General features: G+C 44.6%; 1 protein-coding gene across 1 annotated transcript in view; it reads left to right on the top strand.

Moving 5' to 3' along the window:
* Positions 1 to 27,126, top strand: part of LOC132987190 (titin-like) — a 169,636-nt gene that overhangs the window by 123,292 nt on the left and 19,218 nt on the right. Inside the window, exons 205-223 of the mRNA XM_061054087.1 lie at positions 18 to 300; positions 446 to 753; positions 852 to 956; positions 1,054 to 1,251; positions 1,350 to 1,646; positions 1,749 to 2,336; positions 2,432 to 2,734; positions 2,888 to 20,215; positions 20,305 to 20,601; positions 20,823 to 21,410; positions 21,578 to 21,880; positions 21,973 to 22,557; positions 22,651 to 22,956; positions 23,113 to 23,415; positions 23,497 to 23,802; positions 23,915 to 25,678; positions 25,845 to 26,138; positions 26,351 to 26,635; positions 26,733 to 27,032. Of these exons, the coding sequence (XP_060910070.1) occupies positions 18 to 300; positions 446 to 753; positions 852 to 956; positions 1,054 to 1,251; positions 1,350 to 1,646; positions 1,749 to 2,336; positions 2,432 to 2,734; positions 2,888 to 20,215; positions 20,305 to 20,601; positions 20,823 to 21,410; positions 21,578 to 21,880; positions 21,973 to 22,557; positions 22,651 to 22,956; positions 23,113 to 23,415; positions 23,497 to 23,802; positions 23,915 to 25,678; positions 25,845 to 26,138; positions 26,351 to 26,635; positions 26,733 to 27,032 (24,741 nt within the window). The remainder of the gene's footprint in view (positions 1 to 17; positions 301 to 445; positions 754 to 851; positions 957 to 1,053; positions 1,252 to 1,349; positions 1,647 to 1,748; positions 2,337 to 2,431; positions 2,735 to 2,887; positions 20,216 to 20,304; positions 20,602 to 20,822; positions 21,411 to 21,577; positions 21,881 to 21,972; positions 22,558 to 22,650; positions 22,957 to 23,112; positions 23,416 to 23,496; positions 23,803 to 23,914; positions 25,679 to 25,844; positions 26,139 to 26,350; positions 26,636 to 26,732; positions 27,033 to 27,126) is intronic.

Genomic DNA, 27,126 nt, shown 5'->3' with positions numbered 1-27,126 from the left:
ATTGCTTCCCTCCACAGTTCTTCCCAGCTGTGACTTAAGGGACTTGCCTAACATGTGCTACATTGCCAAGGAGGGCAGCACCGTCCGTCTGAAGATCCCAATCATCGGCAAACCTACCCCCAAGGTCTCGTGGAAGAAGGGAGATGACGAAGACCTGACAGACACAGGCAGAGTGTGCGCAGAGTCCTCTTCAGTTAACACAACCCTCCTGATTAGGGACTGCCAAAGGAGTGATGCTTCAAAGTACACCATCACCCTAAGAAACAGTGCTGGAAGCAAGGAGTCCACCATTTTTATCAGGTAGGAATTAAGCGGTTCCAATGCATGTCATTTCACACAATGTAAAACATTATAAGTATTTCCTTAAAACTGGATTGCATGTTACTAGTTAAAAGTATACATTTATACAAAGATACAATTATTTTACATAACTGTCTCCTTCCAGGGTGGTGGGAAAACCTGGCATCCCTATCGGACCAGTGAAGTTTAAAGATGTGACTGCAGATGGTGCTACACTGAAGTGGGGTGCTCCCAAGGATGATGGTGGATCAGAGATCACAAACTACATCCTGGAAAAGAGGGACTCCGTCACCAACATGTGGGTTAATATATCCTCCACTGTGGAGACCAACACCATGAGGGTGACCGGCCTCCATGAGGGCACAGAGTACATTTTCAGAGTCTGTGCTGAAAACAAGTACGGAGTTGGAGAAGGACTCAAGTCTGAACCAGTTGTAGCTAAACATCCATTCAGTGAGTGTTTATTATTCTATTTTAAGGTTGTATGTTCAAGTGTTGAAGTTGAGAATTAAGTTTTTGCTGACAGTAAAACATCAAACATTCTTCTGCAGATGTTCCGGATGCTCCTCTTCCACCTCAAATCATGAGTATGCGCCATGACTCCGCTTACCTGACCTGGTTTGATCCTAGGAAAACTGGTGGATCACCGATAACAGGTTCAATCAGCATGACCACTCGACCTCAGCTACCTTCAAACATCTAATTTATTGAATCATGTTTATTTAACGCATTATTCAATTTGATTTTGTTCAGGCTACCATGTTGAGTTCAAGGAAAGAAACAGTATGTTGTGGAAAAGGGCAAGCCCGACAGCCTTGAGGATGAAGGAACACAAGGTAACAGGGCTGACTGAAGGACTGGAGTACGAGTTCAGAGTCATGGCTAACAACCTGGCTGGTATCGGAAGACCAAGTGCTCCCACCGATCCACAGGTGGCCTTGGATCCCATTGGTATGTGCAAAAAGTACAAGGGCGGAAACAAGTACAGAAACCTATTATTTATATAAAATATGCAACATACATTCACATTTTTATATCTTTATCATTAGATGCCCCTGGTAAACCTGATGTGATCAGCATCACCATAAGTACTGTGACCATGCAGTGGACAGAGCCACAATTTGATGGTGGGCACAGACTGACTGGCTACATCGTTGAGAGGCGTGACTTGCCATCCAAGATATGGGTGAAGGCCAACAATGTGAATGTTGTGGAGCCTGCATTCACTGTGACAGATCTACAGGAGGGATGCAAATATGAGTTCAGAATCAGAGCAAAGAATGCTGCCGGCGCTCTCAGTCCACCCTCTGAGCAGACAGATACCATTATCTGCAGAGATGAATATGGTATGAAGTATACACATATTTCCTTCTCTTTTTGGCAGTTACCTTTCAATGATTATCCTGGCAAAAAGCATAATTCATGTATTGTTCCTTTTTTTTCAACAGCGGCACCAACCATTATAATAGATGCACAGGTGAAGGAGGGTCTGACTGTCAGAGCTGGGGATACTATTGTCATTACTGCCACAAGTATTTTAGGCAAGCCTGCACCAACCTCATGCTGGTCAAAGGGAGGAAAATATTTCAAACCTTCTGATCTTGTTCATATTGAGACCACTGCAACTTCCTCCACACTCTCTATCAAGTATGCTGGCAGGAAGGACTCTGGAGAGTATATTATCACTGCTAGCAACCCCTTCGGTGTAAATGAAGAAACAGTCAAGGTCACAGTCCTGGATGTTCCTGGAGCTCCTGGACCCATTGAAAGTAGTGGTGTTTCCTCTGAAAAAGTTACTCTTACCTGGACAGCTCCTACTGAGGATGGAGGCTCTCCTATTAAGTACTACACTCTAGAAAAGAGAGAGACCAGTCGCCTGCTTTGGACAATCCTGGAGAAGAAGGTCATTGACTCTCACTATGTTGCTAACAAGCTCATCCAGGGCAATGAGTATTTCTTCAGAGTCTCTGCTGTTAACCAGTATGGTGGCAGTGAGCCATCTCACTCTGAAGCAGTCAAGTTGGTTGATAGATTTGGTAAGAGCAGTTCATTTTAGTTGTTTAATAGATCTCCTATCCTATATAATATGGAGTTTCATATATTTTTTTTTTCCCGCTATCACTGTGTATAGGTCCACCTGGTCCACCATCTAAACCAGAAGTAGAGAAAGTTGATGGACACTCAGCAACTGTCACTTGGAGAAGACCTGTCGAGGATGGGGGAAGTGACATCATAGGTTACTGTGTTGAGAAAAAGGAGAAAAAGGCTCTGAGATGGCTTAGGGCATCAAAGAAATCCATCGCTGAGCTCAGCTATGAAGTCACAGGTCTCACTGAGGGCATGGAATACGAGTTCCGTGTTCTTGCAGAGAACAAAGCTGGCTTTGGAGAGCCAAGTGAACCATCTATGCCTGTCAGAACAGTAGTTGTTGCCTGTAAGTAAAAAATATGTTTTTTACTTGTTCAAAGCCACAGTAGGGACATATCCAAAATGTATTAATTTGATGTTATATTGCTTGAAATTAAATTCTATTTTTGATCAGAATGTATATTTACCAAAGAGCTAACCACTTTTATATGTCTGACAGATGTACCTGGGCCTCCAGTCAATCCAAGAGCCACAGACACGACCAAAACCACTGCCACTCTGAACTGGGGAAAGCCTCTTGACAATGGTGGGCTTGAAGTCACTGGGTATGTGATTGAGCACAAGAAAGAAGGAACAGAAGAATGGGTGAAGGACACTCCTTCATCACCACTAAGAATCACAGAGTTTGTAGTTCCCAATCTAGAAAATGGGGCAAAATACTACTTCAGAATTAGTGCTGTGAATGCTAAGGGGGCAGGTGAACCTGCTGAAACTCAGGAGCTGGTTGAGATTGTTGAGCGTGCAGCCGAACCTGATTTGGAGCTAGATATTGAGCTGAGAAGAACCCTTGTTGTAAGGGCTGGCTGCTCCATTCGCCTCTTTGTCCCTATCAAGGGACGTCCTGCACCAACAGTCAGCTGGACCAAAGAAGGTGGCCCTGTCCCACGTGCAGTCATTGACAGTACTGAGTCTTTTACAATGCTGATTATCCCAGAGAGTTCAAGAATTGATGCAGGCAAATATGAGCTTACCCTTGAAAACACTGCTGGAAAGAAGAGTGCTGATATACATGTGAGAGTTTTAGATTCACCTGGACCTCCACTTAACCTAAAACCAGTCAAGATTGACAAGGATAGCATCATTCTTCAGTGGGAGATGCCGCTCATTGATGGTGGAGCCAAGATCACAAACTATGTCATTCAGAAGAGAGAATCAACACGCAAAGCTTTTGCCACTGCTATTACAAATTGCCCCACCACTTCAGTCAGGATTGCAGAGCTTGGTGAAGGCTGTGAATACTACTTCAGAGTGTCTGCTGAGAATGAGTATGGCATTGGTGAGGCGGTTGAAACTGCTGACCCCATTCGTGCATCCCAGGCCCCAACTCCTCCAGAGAGTATAATTCCCACTGATATCACAAAGAATTCTGTGAGCTTGGCTTGGACTAAACCCAAGCATGATGGTGGAAGCAGGATTACCGGATATGTCCTTGAAGCCCAGAAGAAAGGAACTGATCAGTGGGCACATGTAACAACAGTTAAGACCATGGATTTCACAGTGAAGAATCTGAATGAGAATGAGGAGTACATTTTCCGTGTAATGGCTGTAAATCACTCTGGTAGAAGTGCCCCACGTGACAGCAAACTAATCGCTGTCAAGGACTGTACTTCCCTGCCTGAGTTTGATCTTCGTGGTGTGTGTCAGAAAACTGTTATTGCCAAGGCTGGAGATGACATCAAGGTTGAAATTCCAGTTATGGGACGTCCTAGACCATCTGTCTCCTGGCAGAAGGACGGCGCAGCCTTAAAACTCACTCAGAGAACCAATGTGGAAACTACTGCTGCTACCGTTACCCTCAGCATAAATGAATGCACCAGAGCAGATGGTGGTGTTTACACCATGACAGGGAAGAACATTGTTGGTTCAGTGACTGACAACATCATTGTCAAAGTACATGATGTACCTGGGCCACCAAAAGGACCAGTTAAGATTGTGGAGATATCTCGAACATATTGCATCTTTGCATGGGACACTCCCGATAATGATGGAGGAGTGCCAATAAACAATTATGTGGTTGAAATCAGAGACACAACTTCCCAAACATGGATAGAGCTGTCTTCAACCGTCATTCGTACCATGTTCAAAGCTATCCGTTTAACCACAGGATCAGAATACCAGTTCAGAGTAAAGGCTAAGAACAGATATGGCGTTGGACCAGCCATAACCTCAGAGGCAGTGGTGGCTGCCTATCCATTTAAGGTCCCTGGGCCTCCTGGTACCCCTGGTGTTGTTGCCTTTACCAAGGATTCAATAACAGTTGGCTGGAATGAACCTGTCGCTGATGGTGGAAATGAAGTCATTGGTTATCATGTTGAAAGGAAAGAAAGAAGCAGCATCGTGTGGAATAAAATCAGCAAGGGTCTTGTGAAAGGAAACCTCTTTAAATCCACAGGTCTTGAAGATGGAGTGGCCTATGAGTTCCGTGTCATGGCTGAAAACATGGCTGGAGTTGGCAAGCCCAGCAAGTCCTCAGAAGCAATACTGGCCTTGGATCCTGTTGACCCACCAGGTCAACCAGTGCCAATATTTGTCAACAAGAATGTAATTACTATTCAGTGGACAAAGCCCGAGTATGATGGTGGCTTCAAAATCACTGGCTACACAGTGGAGAAGAAAGAATTACCTACTGGGCGCTGGATGAGAGCCAACTTCACCAACATCATTGACACAACATTCACTGTAAGTGGACTGACTCAAGATGCTGCTTATGAATTCCGTGTCATAGCCAGGAACTCAGCAGGTGCAGTAAGTGTGCCCTCAGATCCCTCAGACCCAATTACCTGCAAAGATGACATTATTGAGCCACGCATAATGGTAGATGCAATCTTCAAGGATGTTGTTTTACTGAAGGCAGGAGAGTCATTTAAACTTGATGCTGACATTGCTGGACAACCAACTCCATCTATGGTTTGGACCAAGAATGGAAAGGAAATTGAGAACACACTGAAACTGGAAGTTAGGTTCACAGAACTGACAACCATCCTGACCAACAAGGACTCTGTCAGATCAGATGGAGGAGAATTAGTTTTGACTGCCACTAATGTTGGTGGATTTGCTAAGCACATCTTCAATGTTAAAGTGCTAGACAGGCCTGGACCACCAGTTGGCCCTCTTCAGGTTTCTCATGTTACAGCTGATAATTGCATGCTAACCTGGGCTCCACCTGCAGATGATGGAGGTGCCAAGATTGAAGGATATGTAATTGAAAAGCGGGAGTCAAGCAGATTGGTTTGGACAAATGTGGTTTCAGACCTGCAGGTTACACAGCATAAGGTGACCCAGCTGCTTAAGGGAAACGAATACATTTTCAGAGTTATGGCAGTAAACAAGTATGGAATTGGTGAATCTCTTGATTCAGAACCAACTATTGCAGACAACCCATACACAGTCCCAGATCCACCTGAGAATCCTGAGGTGACAGCTATCACTAAAGACTCAATGGTTGTTATGTGGCAAGCACCTAAGAGTGATGGTGGAACACCCATCACCAACTACAATATTCAAAGAAAAGACAGAATTGGCCTCAGCTGGGTAAAATGCAACAAAAGGAAAGTCAAAGATCTACAATTCAAGGCAACAGGTCTTGTTGTTTCACATGAATATAAATTCAGAATAATTGCAGAGAATGCTGCCGGAGTGAGTGCACACAGTGCCTCGAGTCCATTCTACAAGGCCAGCGATGCATTATACAAGCCTGGGGCTCCATGCAACCCCCGCATCTTGGACACAACCAAATCCTCAATTACTGTTGCCTGGAACAAACCTGTATATGACGGTGGCTCTGACATCACAGGCTACATTGTGGAGACCTGTACTCCATCTGAAAAGGAGGAAGAGGAGGAATGGACCATAGCAACACCCAAAGAAGGCCTCCTTGCCACGTCATTCACTATTATTAATCTGAAGGAAAATCAGGAGTACAAGATTAACATCTCTGCTGTCAACAGTGAAGGAGTTGGAGATGTAGCATCTGTACCTGGTAATCCTAAAGCAGAGGACAGGCTTCTCCCCCCAGAGATTGATTTGGATGCTGAGCTCCGCAAGTTAATCAGTCTTAGAGCATGCTGCTCTCTAAGACTGTTTGTGCCTATCAGAGGCAGACCGGCTCCTCAGGCTAAATGGACCAAAGGAGAAGGGGAGTCTATTGAAAGGGCAACCATTGACAGCACAACTTCTTACACATCACTTGTAATTGAGAATGTAAACAGATTTGACAGTGGAAAGTATAATCTTACAGTGGAAAATAGCTCCGGCTCCAAGACAGTTACAGTCCAAGTCAGGGTGCTTGATACACCAAGTGCCCCACAAAATCTGAAGATAACTGCTGTAACTAATGAAACTGTGACACTGACTTGGGATCCACCAGTGAATGATGGAGGAGTAAAGATTAAAAACTTTTTAGTTGAAAAACGTGAGTCTACAAGAAAAGCTTATGCCACAGTCAGTGCTATGTGCCATCATACCACCTTCACAGTTGACCAGCTCCTTGAAGGATGCAATTATTACTTCAGAGTTCTAGCTGAGAATGAATATGGCATTGGATTGCCCATTGAAACTGGTGAGTCAGTTAAAGTGTCAGAGAAACCACAGCCACCTGGCAAAATCACTCTCAAGGACGTTACCAAAAACAGTGTCACTCTCTGCTGGGAGAAGCCAGTGCATGATGGTGGCAGCAGAGTAGGCTGTTATGTTGTTGAGATCCAGCCAAAGGGAGTTGATAAGTGGACCCAAGCAGTGATTGTAAAAGAAACAGAAGCTACTATAAGTGGACTCAATGCAGGGGAAGAATACATGTTCCGTGTAGCAGCAAGAAATGAAAAGGGAACAAGTGACCCACGTCAAATTGGTGTGCCAGTGATTGTAAAAGATCTTGTGATTGCACCTGTTGCAAAAATGTTGTTTAACACGTTCAGTGTGTTGGCAGGAGAAGATCTGACAGTGGACGTTCCATATGTGGCACGCCCAAAAGCAGCTGTCTCCTGGATAAAAGATGGCCAGCCTCTGAAGAGAACTACCAGAGTAAACTTTGGTGCAACTGACACAATGCTGAACCTCAAAATAAAAGAGGCCACTAAAGATGATGTTGGAAAGTACCATATTACTCTTACCAACACAGCAGGAGAGACAACAGCAGACATTGGCATTGTTGTTCTTGACAAACCTGGTCAGCCAGGTGGCCCAATTAAAGTTGAAGAGGTCACTTCTGACAGTGTCACTATCTCCTGGAACCCACCAGAATATGATGGTGGTTGTACCATTAAAAATTACATTGTGGAAAAGAGAGACACATCCACAACTACTTGGATGATTGTGTCTGCCAACCTTGCTAGGACCAAAATCAAGGCAGGCAGATTGAAGACTGGCTCTGAGTATCAGTTTAGAATCACTGCAGAAAACAGATATGGAAAAGGTCCAGCTCTTCTTTCAGAGTGTATTACAGCTCAATACCCTTACAAGCTGCCAGGACCCCCGGGTACACCATCCATTGCAGCCTGTGCCAAGGACAGCATGGTGATTGCTTGGAATGAACCTGTGATTGATGGTGGAAGCACAATTTGTGGCTATCATCTTGAACGCAAGGAGAGAAACAGTATAATGTGGGTTAAACTTAACAAATCTCTAATTACTGAACAAACCTTCAAGACCACTGGTCTTGAGCCAGGAATGGAGTATGAATACAGAGTTTATGCTGAAAACATTGTTGGAGTAGGCAAAGTGAGCAAAGTGTCAGAGGGAACTATTGCAAGAGATCCTTGTGATCCTCCCGGCACCCCGGAAGCAACTAAAATCGCTAAAGATTCTGTGACCATTGTTTGGACCAAGCCTGAGTATGATGGTGGTGCAAAGGTAACAGGCTATATTGTGGAAAAGAAAGAGCTTCCTGAAGGTCGTTGGCTAAAGGCTAACTTTACTAACGTCATTGAGACAGAATATGTTGCAACAGGACTTGTACAGGACAATCAATATGAGTTCCGTGTAATCGCCAGAAATGCTGCTGGTGTTTTCAGTATCCCCTCTTACAGCACAGGTCCTATCACTGCCAGGGATGAGATTGAACCACCACGTCTCAGCATTGACCCAGAATACACACAAAACATTGTAGTTAATGCTGGAGACAACTTCAAGATTGATGCAGATGTCCATGGCAAACCATTGCCCTCTATCCACTGGATGAAGGGAGAGCAGGAACTAGGCAACACTATTCATAGAGAGATTAAGAATACACCCACCAGAGCTTATATATCTGTCAAGGAAGCTAAACTGTCTGATGGAGGCCAATACACCCTGCTATTAAAAAATCCAGGAGGAGAAAAGGCTGTACAAGTCAACGTGGTTGTTCTAGATAAACCTGGAGAACCACAGGGACCTCTTGTTGTGACAGGAATAAATTTAGACCGTTGCTGTCTTGCGTGGAAACCACCACTTCAAGATGGTGGCAGCAAGATATCTCACTACATTGTGGAGAGGAGAGAGACAAGCAGACTAGTCTGGACTGTTGTTGATTCGAAAGTGAAAAATATTTGCTTAAAGGTCACAAAGCTCCTGGAAGGAAATGAGTACATCTTTAGAGTGCGTGCTGTCAACCACTTTGGAGTGGGCACACCCCTTGAGTCTACTGCAGTCACAATCAAAGATCCATATATGCCTCCTGGCACACCGAAAAGTTTGGAAGTTTCAGAAATTAAAAAGGATTCAATGATGCTTACCTGGGAGGCTCCCTCAGAAGATGGAGGCAGTCTTATAACTGGATACATAATTGAGAAACATGACAAAGAAGGTGTAAGATGGACCAGATGCAACAGGAAAACAGTCACTGACTTGTCTTTTAAGGTGACCGGACTCCTGGAAAACCATAATTATGAGTTCAGAGTTGCAGCTGAAAATGCTGTCGGTGTTGGTGAGCCAAGCTCCCCAACTGTATTCTTTAAAGCTCTTGATCCCATCTTCAGTCCTGGCCCACCACATAATCCACGGGTTACTGATACAACAAAAACATCAGTATATCTATCATGGGGCAGGCCTGTCTGTGATGGAGGCTGTGAGATTCAAGGATATATTGTTGAGTGTTGCATTACTACTGAGGCAGCAGAGCCAGCTGAGATCCCTGCTGAAGCCCCAGCTGCAGAAGCAGCTGCCACAGGGGCACCTGCTGAGGAGTGGATGATGTGCACACCACCAACAGGTGTTAAGAAGACCAAGTTTGAGGTTGCAAACCTGAAGGAAAACCAGGCTTACAAGTTCAGAATATTTGCTATCAACAAAGTTGGAGTTGGTGACCATGCTGATGTCTCTGGAGCTGTTATCGTACAAGACAGGGCAGAAGAGCCAGACCTTGACATTGACCCAGAACTGAGGAAAATTGTGACCATTAAATCTGGTGCTTCTCTTAGACTTTTCATTCCAATCAAAGGAAGGCCCATTCCTACTGTCAAATGGGACAAAGATGAAGCTGCACTAAAAGAGACTGCTCAGGTTGAGTCGACCAGCAGTTACACATCCCTTGTAATTGACAAAGTGAGCAGGAATGACAGTGGAAAATATAATCTCACTATAGAGAACTCCAGTGGAACCAAATCTGCATTTGTTGTTGTCCGTGTCCTCGACACACCTAGTGCCCCTGTTAACCTGAAAGTAAAAGAAATTACTAACCAGTCCGTGACTCTGGCATGGGAACCACCTCTTTTGGATGGTGGGTCCAAGATCAAGAACTACATTGTTGAAAAGCGGGAGAGCACGCGCAAAACATATGCAGCAGTTGTCACAAATTGTCATGCTCTATCATGGAAAATAGAGCCACTCCAGGAGGGTTGCAGTTACTACTTCCGTGTCCTTGCTGAGAATGCTCATGGTGTTGGCCTGCCTGTGGCAACTATTGATCCTCTAAAGGTCTCAGAGGTGCCCCAGTCGCCAAGGAGCTTGATTGTTAAAGACCAAACCAAAACAAGTATCTCATTGGCTTGGGAGAGGCCAGAGTATGATGGTGGTAGCAGAGTTATGCAGTACCTGCTCGAGGTGCAGCTTAAGGGTACTGACAAGTGGTCTGGTGTGAACACATTTAAGACAATGGAGGCCACTGTTTCCAATCTGAACCCAGGAGAGGAGTATCTGTTTAGAGTTACTGCAATCAATGATAAGGGCAAGAGTGACCCCAAAGTCCTTGCTGGTCCAGTCATGACCAAGGACTTAGTCTTTGAGCCGGAAGTTCGACCAGGTTTTAGCAGCTACAGTGTCCATGTGGGTAAAGACCTAAATGTTGACATTCCTATCTTTGGACGCCCTAAACCGACTGTCACATGGTCTAAAGATGGTGCTTCACTTAAGTTCACGACCAGAGTCAACATTGTCAACACACCAACACATACAACACTGAGCATTAAAGAGGCAGCAGGGGATGATGGTGGAATGTACAGTATAAATGCTGCAAACTCAGCAGGAAAGAAGGACACAACTGTAGAGATCATTGTGCTTGACAAGCCTGGCCCTCCTTCAGGGCCTGTAAGGTTCGATGAAATCACAACACAGAGCGTCACTATTTCATGGGATCCACCAAAGCATAATGGGGGCTGCCAGATTTCAAACTATATTGTACAAAAGAGAGATACTACTACGTCAACATGGGAAAATGTAAGCATCAACTGTGCCAGAACTACCATTAAAGTGCCTAGACTGAAGACTGGAGCTGAGTACCAGTTCAGGATAATTGCCCAGAACCGTTATGGAAAGAGTCATGGTCTGGATTCATCTGTTGTAGTTGCTCAGTACCCATACAGAGAGCCAGGCCCACCAGGCACTCCTTTCATTTCTTCGCTCTCTAGGGACCACCAGATAGTGGAGTGGCATGAGCCTGTCGCAGATGGAGGCAGCCCTGTTCTCGGCTACCATCTTGAAAGGAAAGAGAGGAATAGTATTCTCTGGGTCAAGATCAACAAGACACTTATTCATGGGAATAGTTTCAAGAGTCATCCCTTGGAGGAGGGTATAGAGTATGAATATAGGGTCTATGCTGAAAATATTGTTGGTATAGGCAGGTGCAGTAAAGTCTCAGAGGGCTGCTTTGCCCGTGACCCATGTGACTCTCCTGGTACACCAGAAGCCATCCATGTGACCAAAGACACCATTGTCATTCAATGGACTAAACCAGAGTATGATGGTGGCAGTAATATAACTGGCTATACTGTGGAGAAGCGTGATCTGCCAGAGGGCAGGTGGGTAAGGGCAAACTTCACAAATGTCATTGAAACACAGTTCACTGTCACTGGTCTGACTGAAAATGCCCAGTATGACTTCAGAGTCATTGCTAAAAATGCTGTTGGAACTGTAAGTAAGCCATCTTACAACAGTGGACCAATAACTGCAAGTGATGAGTTGGAAGCACCCAAATTCTCCATTGACCCTGCTTTCACAAAGACCATTATCATAAATGCTAGAGAAACATTTAAGCTAGATGCTGATGTCAGAGGCAAGCCACTGCCCATGATCCAGTGGTTCAAAGATGAAAAACCAATTGAGAATACACTCAGACTAGAGATCAAAAACACAGAAAACCATGCAATGATTGTCATCAAGGACTGTGTAAGAATTGATGGTGGAACATATACTTTGCAGCTAACAAATGAGGCTGGTAGTGAATCTGTTCCATTCAAGGTCTTGGTTCTGGACAGGCCTAGCCCATGTGAAGGACCCCTCCGTATTGCAGGAGTGGCTGAAGACAGATGCACACTGGTATGGCGTGCACCTCTGCATGATGGAGGTAGTCCTATTACTCATTATATCATTGAAAGAAGAGAGACTAGCCGTCTAGCTTGGACTATTGTTTCCAACAGCTGTGACAACACATGCTACAAAGTCACAAAATTACTGGAAGGCAATGAGTACATGTTCCGTGTCATGGCAGTGAACAGTTATGGTGTCAGTGAGCCACTGGAGTCTGGTGGAGTGATTATGAAGACTCCATTTGTTCCCCCTGGTCAACCTCACATTGAAGATGTATCCAATATTGCCCATGATGGCATGACCATCACTTGGTCTGGCCCTGAGAATGATGGCGGCTGTGAGATTACCAATTACATAATTGAGAAGAAGGATAGAAGTGGAATCAAATGGACCAGATGCAACAGGCAAAAAGTAACAGATCTCTCCTTTAGAGCTACAAGTCTTACCAAGGACCATGAATATGAGTTCAGAGTGATTGCTGAGAATGTAGTTGGAGCGGGAGAGCCAAGCCTTCCAAGTTCATACTTCAAGGCCTGTGATCCCAAGTACAAATCTGGTGCCCCAGCATATGTAAATGTGATTGACTCCACAAAGAGTTCTATTACAGTGTCATGGGGTAAGCCTCTGTTTGATGGTGGCAGTGCCATTCAAGGCTACATTGTTGAAGTCTGCAAGGCTGAGGAGGAGGAATGGACCATGGCAACCCCCCCAACTGGCCTGCGTGTCAACAAATATGAGATTACAAAACTTACTGAAGGTCAGGAGTACAAGATCCAGGTTTGTGCTCTGAACAAACTGGGTGTTGGTGAACCAGCAGCTCCTTCTGGAACAGCTAAGCCAGAAGAAAGGGTGGACCCGCCACAGATCCAGCTTGACTCTGAGCTGAGGAAGGGCATAATTGTTAAAGCTGGTGGATCAGCTAGAATCAATATTCCATTCAAAGGCAGGCCAACACCTGAGATTAAGTGGACTAAGGATGAGGGAGACATGACTGAAAAGGTGGTGGTTGAGAAAGCTCTCAATTTCACACAGCTGTCTATTGACTCGTGTGACAGGGGTGATTCAGGGAAATACACCCTAAGCCTTACAAACAGCAGTGGCTCTGTGTCTGAGGTTGTTGCTGTTAAAGTCCTGGATACACCCGGGGCCCCACAGAACCTTGTGGTTAAAGAAATCAAAAGGGACTGTGTCACTCTGGTGTGGGATGCCCCACTAATTGATGGAGGTTCTAAAATAAAGAACTATGTCATTGACAAACGGGAATCAACCAGAAAGGCATATGCAAATGTGTCCACTAAATGCACTAAAACAACATTCAAAGTTGAGAACTTGGTTGAAGGTGCCATGTATTATTTCAGAGTCATGGCTGAGAATGATTATGGAATTGGCCAGGCTGTTGAAACAAAGACAGCTTCCAAGGCTTCTGAGGTACCAATGCCTGTTGGGAATGTTTACCTCACTGATGTTACCAAGGCCAGTGTCTCATTGGCTTGGCAGAAACCTGAGCATGATGGAGGCAGTAGAATTGGTGGTTACCTAATAGAGATGCAGCCAAAGGGTACAGATAAGTGGGGAGTTGCAACAAATACAAAGACATGTGACGGCACTGCCACAGGCCTCACATCTGGAACAGAATACCTATTCCGAATCATTGCTTACAATGAGAAGGGTAAGAGTGAACCAAAGGCCCTTGCTGCACCAGTTGTTGCCAGTGACATGACAATGGAACCAAGCATTAAGATGCAATTCAAAACTTACAGTGTATTAGCTGGAAAAGATCTTAAGTTAGAGTTCCCTGTCATTGGTAGACCAAAACCTAGAGTCACCTGGGCAAAAGATGGTCAGTCTCTGAAAGTAACATCAAGGGTAAATGTAGTGAGCACTCCATCCACAACTGGAATTCAAATTACTGAGGCGTGCAAGGAGGACTTTGGAAAATACTCTATTTCAGCAACCAATACTGTGGGCACAATCACAGAGGATGTAACTGTCATTATCCTTGACAAGCCTGGTCCACCAACGGGTCCAGTCAAGGTTGTTGAAGTGAGCAACACCTTTGTTCATCTTTCATGGGATCCACCTGAGTACACAGGTGGATGCCAGGTAAAGAACTATATAGTTGAGAAAAGAGACACCACCACTACAACATGGCAGTCTGTCACAACACAGCTTGCTAGAACAGCTTTCAAGGTCACCAAACTTAAGACTGGTGCAGAGTACCAGTTCAGAATCATAGCTGAGAACAGATATGGAAAGGGTGCATCACTGGACTCCAAAGCCATTGTTGTGCAATATCCATACAAACCCCCAGGGCCTCCAGGAACACCACGTGTCAAATCGGCAACAAAGGAAATGATGATCATTGAATGGAATGAGCCAGTCATTGATGGCGGAAGTGCAGTTATTGGTTACCATCTGGAAAGCAAGGAGAGAAGCAGTATACTGTGGAACAAACTGAACAAAACTCTTATCACTGATACTCAGTTCAAGATCTGCAATCTTGAGGAGGGTATTGGATATGAATTCAGAGTCTGTGGGGAGAATATTGTTGGAATCGGAAGATGCAGTAAAGTCTCTGAGTCATTTGTTGCTCGTGACCCATGTGATCCCCCTGGTGCTCCCGAAGCTGTATCTATTTCTAAGAACCTTATCAAGATTCAGTGGACCAAGCCTGAGTATGATGGTGGCAGCAAAGTTAATGGATATATAGTGGAAAGGAAAGATCTTTCCTCCCCTGATGGGCGTTGGGTAAGAGCTAACTTCACTAATATAATTGAGACTGAGTATACTGTCACTGGTCTTACCGAGAATGAGCAATATGAATTCAGAGTAATTGCAAGAAATGCAGCTGGAGTGTTCAGTGAGCCATCCGACAGCTCCGGACCTATTACGGCTACTGATGAAATTGAACCACCAAGGGCTTCAATGGACCCAAAATACAAGGATGTCATAGTTGTCAATGCTGGAGAACATTTGCTTCTTGATGCAGACATTTATGGAAAACCAATTCCTGATGTTGTCTGGCTTAAAGACGGCCAGGAAATGGACAAAGCCCTACGTATTGAAGTGAGAACTACACAGAAACGTGCAACCTTAAACATTAAGGATGTTACCAAGCTCGATGCTGGCCACTATGACCTTGTCCTAAAAAATCTAGGGGGTACGAAGACCTTCCCTATTACTGTCAGAGTCCTTGATAAACCAGGTCCACCCACTGGACCCATGAATATAACAGGAGTCATGTCTGACAGGTGCACCCTTTCCTGGTCTGAGCCATCCCTGGATGGTGGGGCTAGCATCTCTCACTATATCTTGGAGAAGAGAGAGACAAGCAGGCTGTCATGGACAGTGGCGGCAGCAAATGTAAAGACATTGTATTATAAACTGACAAATTTGCTCTCTGGAAATGAATACATTTTCAGAGTCAGGGCGGTCAACAAGTATGGTGTTGGTGATAATCTTGAGAGTGAACCCATCATTGCACAAAATCCTTACAAACCACCTACTGCTCCTGGAACTCCAGAGGCAAGTCAGATCACAAAAGAGTCAATGATTCTGTCATGGACCCCTCCAGAACAGACTGGTGGTGCGGACATTGAAGGCTACCACCTTGAAAAACGTGACAAAGATAGTGTGAGGTGGACAAAATGCAACAGACAAAAGCTGACTGACACCCACTTCAAGGTCACAGGTCTGTTGACAGATCACTTCTATGAGTTCCGTGTTGCAGCTGAGAATGAGGCTGGAATGGGAGACCTTAGTGAACTGTCTCTATTGAACAGAGCTTGTGATGCCACAACACCACCTGGTCCTCCACACCATCCCAAGGTTACAGATTACACAAAATCTTCTGTGTCTCTGTCCTGGGGAAAACCTGAATTTGATGGTGGTGCCTATATTAAAGGCTACATTGTTGAAATGAGAGAGTATACTCCAGTACCTGAATCAACAGAGGAGGCAGAAGTAGCACCAGCAGTAGAGGCACCAGTAGAAAAAGAATGGAACATGTGCACTCCACCCACAGGCACTCAAGCCACAAAACTTACTATCCCAGACCTGAAGGAGGGTGGAGAGTACCAATTCCGTGTCTGCGCTATTAATTCTGAGGGAGTGGGAGAGGCTGCTGATATCCATGGCACTGTGGTAACTTCTGACAGGGCAGAAGCACCAGAGATTGAGCTTGATGCTGATCTCAGAAAAGTGGTTTCTGTCCGTGCTGGTGGAACGCTTCGTCTGTTTGTCACCATCAGAGGAAGACCTCAACCTGCTGTGAAATGGGAAAAGGTTGAGGGTACTCTCACAGACCGGGCTTCTATTGACACAACTAGTTCATACACTATGATTGTTATTGACAATGTTAACCGCTTTGATAGTGGGAAATACTCACTTACACTGGAGAATAGCAGTGGCGAAAAAACTGCTATCGTTGCAGTAAGAATTTTGGATACACCAAGTGCACCACAAAACTTTGCCGTGAAGGAGCTTAAGAAGGATTCAGTAACTCTTGCCTGGGATTCTCCACTTACTGATGGGGGTTCAAAAATCACAAACTACATTGTAGAAAAGAGAGAGTCTGTTAGGAAGGCCTATACTACTGTCACCAGCAACTGCACAGCCAACTCATTCAAGATTGAAGAGTTACCTGAGGGTGGAATTTTCTACTTCAGAGTCTGTGCTGTTAATGAATATGGCCAAGGACAGATGGTTGAAACCAAAGAAGTCAAAGTGTCTGAAGTACCCCTGCCACCAAGCAAGGTTACCCTCGTAGATTTGACAAAGACCAGCGTGTCACTAGCATGGGCCAAACCTGCTCATGATGGTGGAAGCAAAGTTATGTGTTACAATGTAGAATTCAAGCCTAAGAGTGGAGATAAATGGGGCACAGCATGCACAGTCAAAGTGCCTGAAGCAACTATTCCAAATCTTACTCCTAATGAAGCCTATTTGTTTAGAGTTATTGCAATAAATGAGAAGGGAAAGAGTGAGCCAAAGGAGCTTGGCTTGCCTGTGGTTGCAAAGGATGTTGCAATTGAACCATCTATCAATTTGCTGTTTAACACATACAGTGTGAAGTCTGGCAAAGACCTTACCTTGGAGGTACCAGTAAGAGGCAGGCCCAAGCCTGTCGTATCCTGGAAAAAGGATGGACTTCCGTTAAAGCAAACATCATCAGTGACCATCCTGAACACAGCAACCGCTTCCAAAATCATTATCAAAGAGGCTACCAGAGAACATGTTGGAAAGTACGAGATAACCTTGGCCAACACAGCAGGAACTGCCAATGCGGATATTGGAGTTGTTGTCCTTGACAAACCAGGTCCACCTAAAGGCATTAAGGTGGATGCTGTGACTTCAGACAGCATCACACTGTCCTGGTCCCCACCAGATTACGATGGTGGCTGCTCCATCAGTAACTATATTGTTGAGAAGAGGGACACAAACACACAAGAATGGCAGATGATAGCAAGTAATGTTGCCAGAACATCTTTCAAGGCTGGCCGCCTGACACATGGTGCAGAATACCAATTCCGTATCTGTGCAGTAAATCGGTATGGAAAGAGTGCAAATCTGGATTCATCTGGTATCACTGCAATGTACAACTTCAAACAACCTGGACCTCCTTCCACCCCTATAGTGAAGTTGGCTACCAAGTCTTACATGCTGGTAACTTGGAATGAGCCAGTCATTGACGGTGGTAGCCCTGTTCTGGGCTACCATCTTGAAAGGAAAGAGCGTACTAGCATTCTTTGGACAAAGATGAACAGAGGGATGATCAAAGATACAGAATACAAAGTCAACGCAATTGAGGAAGGAATGGTATATGAATACCGTGTCTATGCTGAAAATATTGCAGGTATTGGTAAATGCAGCAAGGCCTGTGAAGGTGTAGCTGCCAGAGATCCATGTGATCCTCCAGGAACACCTGTGATCACTGCAATTACCAGAACATCCGTCTCATTGTCTTGGGATAAACCAGAGTATGATGGTGGAGCCAAGGTTTCTGGCTACACCATTGAACGCAGAGATCTTCCTGAAGGACGCTGGACAAGATGCAACTTCACCAATGTGCCCGAGACCCACTATGATGTGACAGGCCTTACAGAGAGCAGCCAGTATGACTTCCGTGTCATTGCAAAGAATGCAGCTGGATTATTCAGTGAACCATCTTACAACACTGGCCCCATTACTGTCAAGGCTGATGTAGATCCACCACGCATCATGATGGATGTCAAGTTCAGAGAAACAGTGCTTGTAAAAGCAGGAGAATCTCTGAAGATAAATGCTGATCTTGCTGGTCGTCCTGCCCCTGTCATTTCCTGGACCAAGGATGGCAAAGAGATTGAGCTGAGAGCCAGAATCCAGATTGTTTCAACTGATACAAGCACTTCTGTAGTTGTAAAGGATTGCATCAGAAGAGATTCTGGACTGTATGCCCTGACTCTACAGAATATTGGTGGAACAGTTACCATGCCAATAAACTGTGTGATTTTAGATAAGCCAGGACCTCCAGCAGGACCGCTACAGATCACAGGTCTCACTGCTGAGGAATGCACTCTGTCATGGGGTCCTCCTCAGGAAATTGGTGGTGCTGACATCACACATTATGTTGTTGAGAAGCGTGAGACCAGCCGCTTGGCATGGACAGTGGTAAAGGGAGATCTCACAAAAACATATTTCAAAGTCACTGGACTACTAAAGGGCAATGAATATATATTTAGAGTTTTGGCTGTTAACAAGCATGGTCCTGGTGAGTCTCTGGAAAGTGATTCTGTAAAAATCACAGATCCGTATACTTTTGCCACTGCACCAACTAGTGTTGATGTCACAGTCATAACTGGAGATTCAATGACACTCACCTGGTGTAAGCCAGTCAGTGATGGAGGCAGCCCCATCATTGGATATGTGATTGAACGCCGTGAGAAGACAGGCATGCGGTGGATCCGTGTGAACAGGGATCTTGTTGTTGACTGTACAACTGTGGCAACAAAGCTGCGCAAGAGTTGTGAGTATGACTACAGAGTCTATGCTGAAAATGCTGCTGGTTTGAGCCCTCCAAGTGAACGATCTGCAACATTTAGAGCATTAGATCCTCTTGTTGTTTCCTCTCGCCCAACAAAGCCAAAGATTGTAAATTCAACTGAGGACAGCATAACAATTGTCTGGAAACCACCAACAAATGATGGTGGTGCTCCCATCCTTGGATACAGTGTAGAATACAGAGACTACATTCGCAAACCAGAGCCAGAGGTTGAGGACGAAGAGGAAGAATATGAAGAGGAGGAAGAAGAGGAGGTACCCGAATCACCTGAAGAACTTGCAAGATGGGTTGAGGCTATCCCTCTTACAAAGAGCTTGGAGTTCACTGTTACTGGACTAAAGACAGATGCAGAATACGAATTCTCTGTCAAGGCAATAAACAAAGTTGGCAGCAGTGTGCGTAGCCTATTTTCAGATGCAGCTGCAGCAATGGACAGAACAGCAGAGCCATCATTTGATGTTGACATTGAGATGCACAAAGTGCTTATCGTTAAGCATGGCACAGCATTTACTCTCAATGTACCATTCAAGGGAAAACCTGTACCATCAGTGACATGGGTCAAGGAGGGTGTTGATCTTAAGGTCAGAGGAACCATTGAATCAACAAAATCTAACACTTCACTGACCCTTGAGAAGTCAACTAGAAATGACTCTGGAGAATACAGTGTTACTATTGAATCCCCATTGGGAAAAGCAACATTGCCAATGGTTGTCAAGGTGCTTGACTCTCCTGGACCCCCTGTTAATGTTAAAGTATCAGCAGTGACAAGGGATACAGCAACCCTCGCTTGGGAAGCTCCAGAGAATGATGGAGGTGATGCTGTGAAGGCCTATCATGTTGAAAAACGTGAGGCCAGTAAGAAGGCTTGGGTGTCTGTGACCAGCAACTGCCACACGCTTTCTTACAAAGTGGAAGACCTGCAGGAGGGAGCCATGTATTACTTCAGAATTATTGGAGAAAATGAATATGGAGTTGGTGTTCCTCAGGAGGCCAAGGCTGGAACAAAGATTACAGGTGATTTATGAAATGGCAGTTTTTGAAATGTTGTAACTGTAAAGTTTATCTGTTGGTCAATGTTCCTGACATTCGCTTGTCTTTTACAGAGGTTCCAAGTCTGCCTATGAAACTTGGAGTTGCAAATGTTACAAAGGACAGTGTGACAATTGCCTGGACAAGACCACAATATGATGGTGGTAGCAGAGTCACTGGTTATCTTATTGATGCCCTGGAGAAGGGACAGACCAAGTGGGTGAAGTGTGCCACTGTGAGGACCATGACCCACGTTATTAAGAACCTGAGGGAGGGTGCCGAGTACTTTTTCAGAGTTCGTGCTGAGAACCATGCTGGACTCAGTGAACCAAAGGAGATGATTGTACCCGTAATTGTCAAAGAAATACATGGTATTATCTCTATTATTACCTCTGTTGATTAGTTTAACTGACTGTGTTTTATACTTTTTAATGTTCCTATGTTCAATGTTAAATGAATTTCTTAGTTTTGAAGTTGTGTAATTAAAGAGACATTTTGAAACCTTTGGAATTTGATGAGAAATACAGTTTGGTCTGCTTACTGTTTTTAAGTTGACATGCGTAACCTTTTTTCACTCCTCTCTTATTTACAGAGGCCCCTGAATTTGACATGAAGAACTATCCCAAGAGTACAGTTTATGTAAAAGCAGGATCAGATCTGACCTTTGAGATCCCTCTTACTGGTAGGCCCACGCCAAAGGTGACTATGTCCAAGAATAATGTTGTCATCAAGGGGTCTAAGAGGTTGCTTACAGAAGTGACTCCAGACAGTTTAATCATCACTCTATTAGAAAGCATATCAACTGATGCTGGAAAATATGAAGTGACTGCCTCAAATTCTGGAGGCACTACCAAGATCTTGATTATCCTCGTTGTCCTGGATAAACCTGGGCCACCAGCTGGTCCGGTCGAGATCGGAGAGGTTGGAGAAACAACAGTATGTCTGAAATGGGCACCTCCAGAATATGATGGCGGCAGCCCTGTCACCAACTACATTGTTCTGAAACGGGAAACTAGCACTCCCACCTGGGCAGAGGTGTCAACTAGCATTGCCAGAAGTGCGATCAAGGTGAATAAGCTGACAAAGGGAGAAGGGTACCAGTTCAGGATCAAGGCTCAAAATCGCTTTGGTGTCAGCGACCATATTGACAGCCAGCCAGTCATGATAAAACTTCCATACAGTAAGTAAATACAGTTAAAAGAAGATGGCAAGAACTAATCTAAATTTGACAACTGTATATCCTTTTTATTTATTAAAATAATTCTGACTGAGAAAAAATAATCTTTCTGTGACTTTTTTGTGTTATGAATTCTTCTGAACACTAACACGAATGCTTCTCAATTACAGTCATCCCTGGACCCCCATCTACACCATGGCTCAGCTTTGTATCTAGGGAGAGTCTGACAGTCTGCTGGAATGAGCCTGTCAATGATGGTGGAAACCCTGTGATTGGATATCATCTCCAGATGAAAGAGAGGAGCAGTATCCTCTGGCAGAAGGTCAATAAGACAGCAATCCCAGGAAATCAGTGGCGAGTCTCCAACATCTGCCCTGGCCTCATCTATGAATTTAAGGTAGCAGCTGAAAATGCTGCAGGTATTGGAAAGATGAGCAAGACCTCTGAAGAAGTGCTTGCAATCGATGCCTGTGGTAAGTGTTTAAATTAAATATATAATTCTAAAAGAGCTTGCAATCTTGATCATTGTTTGATTACAAGACCCTCTCTTAATTCAATGTCACAGAGCCCCCAGCAAATGTCCGCATCACAGAAGTCACCAAGAACTCAGTCAGCCTGGCATGGCAGAGGCCTCCATATGACGGTGGCAGCAAAATTACAGGCTACAGTGTGGAGAGGAGGGACGCTCCAAATGGCAGATGGGTGAAGGCCAACTTCACAAACATTATTGAGATGGGCTTCACAGTTTCTGGACTGAACCAGGATGAGTCTTATGAGTTCAGAGTGTATGCCAAGAATGCAATTGGGTCTGTCAGCAACCCATCTCTCATTGCTGGCCCAGTCACATGTGTCGATGCATGTGGTGCCCCAGCTATTGATCTTCCTCCAGAGTATCTGGATGTGGTTCAGTACAAGGCTGGAACTTCAGTTAAGCTAAGAGTTGGCATCATTGCCAAGCCTCTGCCAACAATTGAGTGGCTCAAGGATGGAAAGGAGCTGGTAGCAACTTCTACAATATCTGTTGAGAGCACAACTGACTCTTCTGCTGTTCTGATCAAAGATGCAGCTCGCCTTCACACAGGCTCATATGAGATAAAGATCAAGAATGTTCTCGGTTCAGCATCTGCAACCATTAGGATTGAAATCCTAGGTATTTCATGTTTTTGCTTCACTTTTTCATATCCTAAAATTTATAATTTGTATTATGTTTAATCATCCCTTTCCCCTTTTTACTACCCTTTAGACAAACCTGGACCCCCAGCCGGCATGATTAACTTCAACTCCATCACAGCAGACAAAATTATCTTCAGCTGGGAGCCTGTGCCTGAGTCAGACCAGGGTGGTTCAAAGGTCACCCACTACATTGTTGAGCGGCGCGAAACCAGTAGAGTTGTCTGGTCAACAGTTTCAGACAGGCATGAGGAGACACACGTCACTGTCGGCCAGCTTTTGCGTGGAAATGAATATGTGTTCCGAGTAATGGGTGTCAATAAGTATGGAGTTGGAGAGACACTGGAGTCAGAGCCTGTCATTGCTAAGAACGCCTTTGGTACGTTTGGGCTAAAGAGGGCTGCAAATATGACTTTGATAGAAATTAGTCACCATTTAATGACTTAGCTCCCAATGTTTCACTTTTCTGCTTTTTCTTTTGCCTATTTATTGAGAAAAAATACTTATCATTTACATTTGTATTTAATATCCACAGTAACTCCTGGGCAGCCACATACTCCTGAGGTGACTACCACCACCAAGTCCACAATGGTGGTAGAATGGAACAAACCAGGTGTAGACGGAGGTAGCACTGTAACAGGCTACTACCTGGAGCGACGTGACAAGAAGAGCTTGCGCTGGATCAGAGTTTATAAAGACCCTATCACTGACATCAAACAGACTGTCTACCATTTGACTGAAGGAAATGAGTACCAGTACCGCATCTGTGCCATTAACAAAGCTGGGGAGGGACCGTTCTCTGATGCATCAGACTACTACAAGGCGGCTGACCCAGTTGGTAGGTGTTCTACCATTAATACATATTCCAACAAAAAATTATCAAATGCATTACTCTTCATATCACATACATTTTTCTCAGATCCCCCTGATGAGCCATGCAAGCTGAAGGTAGTGGACTCAACGAGGACATCCATTACTTTAGGCTGGTCCAAGCCAGAATGGGATGGAGGCAGTGAAGTCACAAACTACATGGTGGAGAAGCTTATTGAAGGAGAGCAAGAGTGGGCAATGATAACCTCCAAGGGAGAGGTAAAGACTACAGAATACACAGTCCATGACTTAAAACCAGATGTCAACTACTTCTTCAGAGTCTCTGCTATCAACTGTACTGGCCGAGGGGAGCCGCTGGAGATGACTGAGCCTGTGCAGGCTAAGGATATCCTTGGTAAATAATCATTTATATTTAAGTGTATTCAGTTTTTAACCTATGTTTTATTCTTACATTTCTTAGATAATGTAGTTTGTTTGACCTTGAATATTTTCTACAATTTTCACAGAGGAGGCCCAGGTTGATTCAGATGTGGCCATGAGAACACACTACATTGTGAAGGCAGGCAAGGATGTGGAGCTGACTGTACCTCTAAAGGGCAGACCTTCTCCAACAGCTTCCTGGTGCAAGGGAGACGAATGCATTGATCACAATCCCAAATATGAGTTCCATCACACAGACACCACTACAGTCCTTGTTATGCGTGAGGTGACCAGGCTTGATACTGGAAAGTACACAGTAAAGATTGAAAATGGTGTTGGAGAGCCAAAGAAGCTGACCCTGTCTGTGAAGGTCCAGGATACTCCAGCTCAGTGCAAGAATCTTGTGCTGAAGGAGGTGACCCGTGGAAAGGTCACTCTCTGCTGGGAGCCTCCACTTCTTGATGGTGGTGCTGAGATCACAAACTACATAGTTGAGAAGAGAGACTCCTCCAAGAGATCTTACTCTGCAGTGACAAGCAAATGCACAGACACAACATACACTATTGAAGATCTCTCAGAGAAGACATCCTTCTTCTTCCGTGTGTTAGCAGAAAATGAGAACGGTGTTGGTGATCCATGTGAAACTCTTGAGCCTGTGAAAGCTACAGAGACCCCAGGACCAGTCAAGGAGGTTTCTATGAAGGATTCATCAAAGACCTCTGTAACCCTGCAGTGGCTGAAGCCTGATTATGATGGTGGCAGCATTATCTCTGACTACATCATTGAGAAGAAGCTCAAGGATGAGGAATGGTCATTGGGAGGAACCAGCAGACAGTGTGAGTTTGAAGTTAAGAAACTCAAGGAGCACTCGGATGTGTTCTTCAGAGTTGCTGCAAGAAATGAGAAAGGACAGGGTGACTTTTTTGAGATTGGACCTATTAAAGTAATCGATTACATCATCACACCCGAGGCAAGCCTTGCTGAGTACCCAGATGGCAGAATAAGTGTCCGCCTGGGTCACAATGTGCACATTGAGCTGCCATACAAAGGAAAACCAAGACCTTCTGTTCTGTGGCTGAAGGACAACCTGCCACTGAAGGAGAGTGACCAAGTTCGCTTCAAGAAGACGGAAAACAAAGCCACTCTAATGATTAAGAATGTGACAAAGGAGAATGGGGGCAAATACACCTTGACTCTTGATAACAAGGTCAACAGGAGATCCTTCCATATCCATGTCATCACACTTGGACCACCATCCAAGCCTATTGGACCCATCCTCCTGGATGAAGTCAGAGCTGAGAGCATCATGATATCCTGGGAAGAACCTAACGATGATGGTGGTGGAGACATTACCTGCTACACTGTGGAGAAGCGTGACACCTCCCAATCTGACTGGAAGATGGCCTGCTCTGGTGTACAGGGTACTCAGTTCAAGGTCCCCAACCTTATCAAGGGTGTCCAATACCAGTTCAGGGTGTGTGCTGAAAACAGATATGGTGTCAGTGAGGCTTTAGTCTCACAGATGGTCATTGCCAAGCACCAGTTCAGACCTCCAGGCCCACCAGGCATTCCCATTGTGTATAATGTGACCATTGATGGCATGACAATCCAATGGGAGCAGCCAATCTATGATGGTGGTACCCCCATCCAGGGCTATCATGTGGAGAAGAAGGAAAAGAACAGCATTATGTGGCAAAAGGTGAACACTGTGTTGATCAAAGAAACAGACTACAGGATCTTGGGACTCATTGAAGGCCTTGGGTATTCCTTCAGAGTCTATGCCCAGAATGATGCTGGCTTCAGTCGAATGAGTGATGAGAGCAAGTCAACCATGGCTGTCAGTCCTGTTGGTGAGTGCTGATTTACATTACTCATTATTCTTCTGTATAAATCATACTGAAACTATAATACGTTTTTAAAAATGATTTTTCTAGTCTTACAATGGTAGTTAGAATACAATTTTTAGTTGGTTTGGTCAAATGATAAGAAGTTCAAATATCTACATATGTCTTTCAGATCCTCCTGGCCAGCCTGATTACATTGATGTGACTAGTGACACAGTGACCCTGAAATGGGATGCACCAAAGCGTGATGGTGGTAGCAAGATTGCCGGCTACAATATTGAGAAGCGTCAAGGACATGGCCGCTGGTTCAAGGCCAACTTGACTGATGTACATGACTGCCAGTACACTGTCACAGGGTTGGCAACAAATGAACGCTATGAGTTCAGAGTGATTGCAAGAAATGCAATTGGTGTTGTCAGTCCTCCCTCCAACTCCTCTGGCATGATTGTAGTTAGAAGTGAAAACGGTGAGTAATTTAAGGGTTTTAATACTAAACTTAACGCCTGAACAATAAAATCAAGTTAAAGAGCACTGCATCATATTGCCTTTTAGTAACTGGCTTAAAAAAAACACAGCATAAAGCATTCCTCTTAAATCCTCTATTGTGAAAGTAAAATATTTAAAGCTTAGTTAATCTACACCCTGTGAGCTAATGCTATCTCTCTTTCTCAAAACCAGCTTGTCCAAATATTGAGTTTGGCCCAGAGTACTTTGAAGGTTTGACAGTCAAGGCAGGAGACAACATCAGGCTGAAAGTGACAATCACAGGGCGGCCTGTTCCCAAGGTGGTCTGGTACAGAGATGGTGTTGAGATTACCAAAAAGATGATGGACATTGTCAATGTCGCTGGATCCAGCACCTTGTTTGTGAGGGATGCTGATCGTACCCACCGTGGCCTCTACACTGTGGAGGCTACAAATGGATCTGGAAGCAAGAAGGAGAATATCCTTGTTCAAGTCCAAGGTATGCAGTTTTTTTGTGCATTCCAATGCTGTCAATAACATTTGTGAATGTATTTATTGATGTTCCAACTTACATTGTGCACACCAATGTACTGCAGATACTCCTGGGGAACCTGTAGGACCAATGGTGTTCAGTAATATCTCAGAAGGCAAGTGCACTCTGTCTTGGAACCCACCAGAGAATGACGGCTGCTCCGAGATTTCACATTACATTGTTGAGAAGCGTGAGACCGCCAAGATCTCTTGGGCCTTGGTGTCTGATGAATGCACGGAGTGCACATTCAATGCAACCAAGCTCATCAAGACAAATGAGTACCAGTTCAGGGTCTCTGCTGTAAACAAGTTTGGAGTTGGTAGACCTTTGGAATCCAGCCCCATCATTGCTCAGCTGCAATACAGTAAGTGTGAAAAAGGAAAAGCTTTTTTCATTTGATATTTCAGACAAAAAAATGTTTGTAATGCAAAATACTTTAGAAAAAAAACGTGACTGCA

Source organism: Labrus mixtus, chromosome 13 (genome assembly GCF_963584025.1).
Source record: "Labrus mixtus chromosome 13, fLabMix1.1, whole genome shotgun sequence".
Classification (NCBI taxonomy): domain Eukaryota; kingdom Metazoa; phylum Chordata; class Actinopteri; order Labriformes; family Labridae; genus Labrus; species Labrus mixtus.
This window is presented reverse-complemented; position numbering and strand designations above follow the sequence as displayed.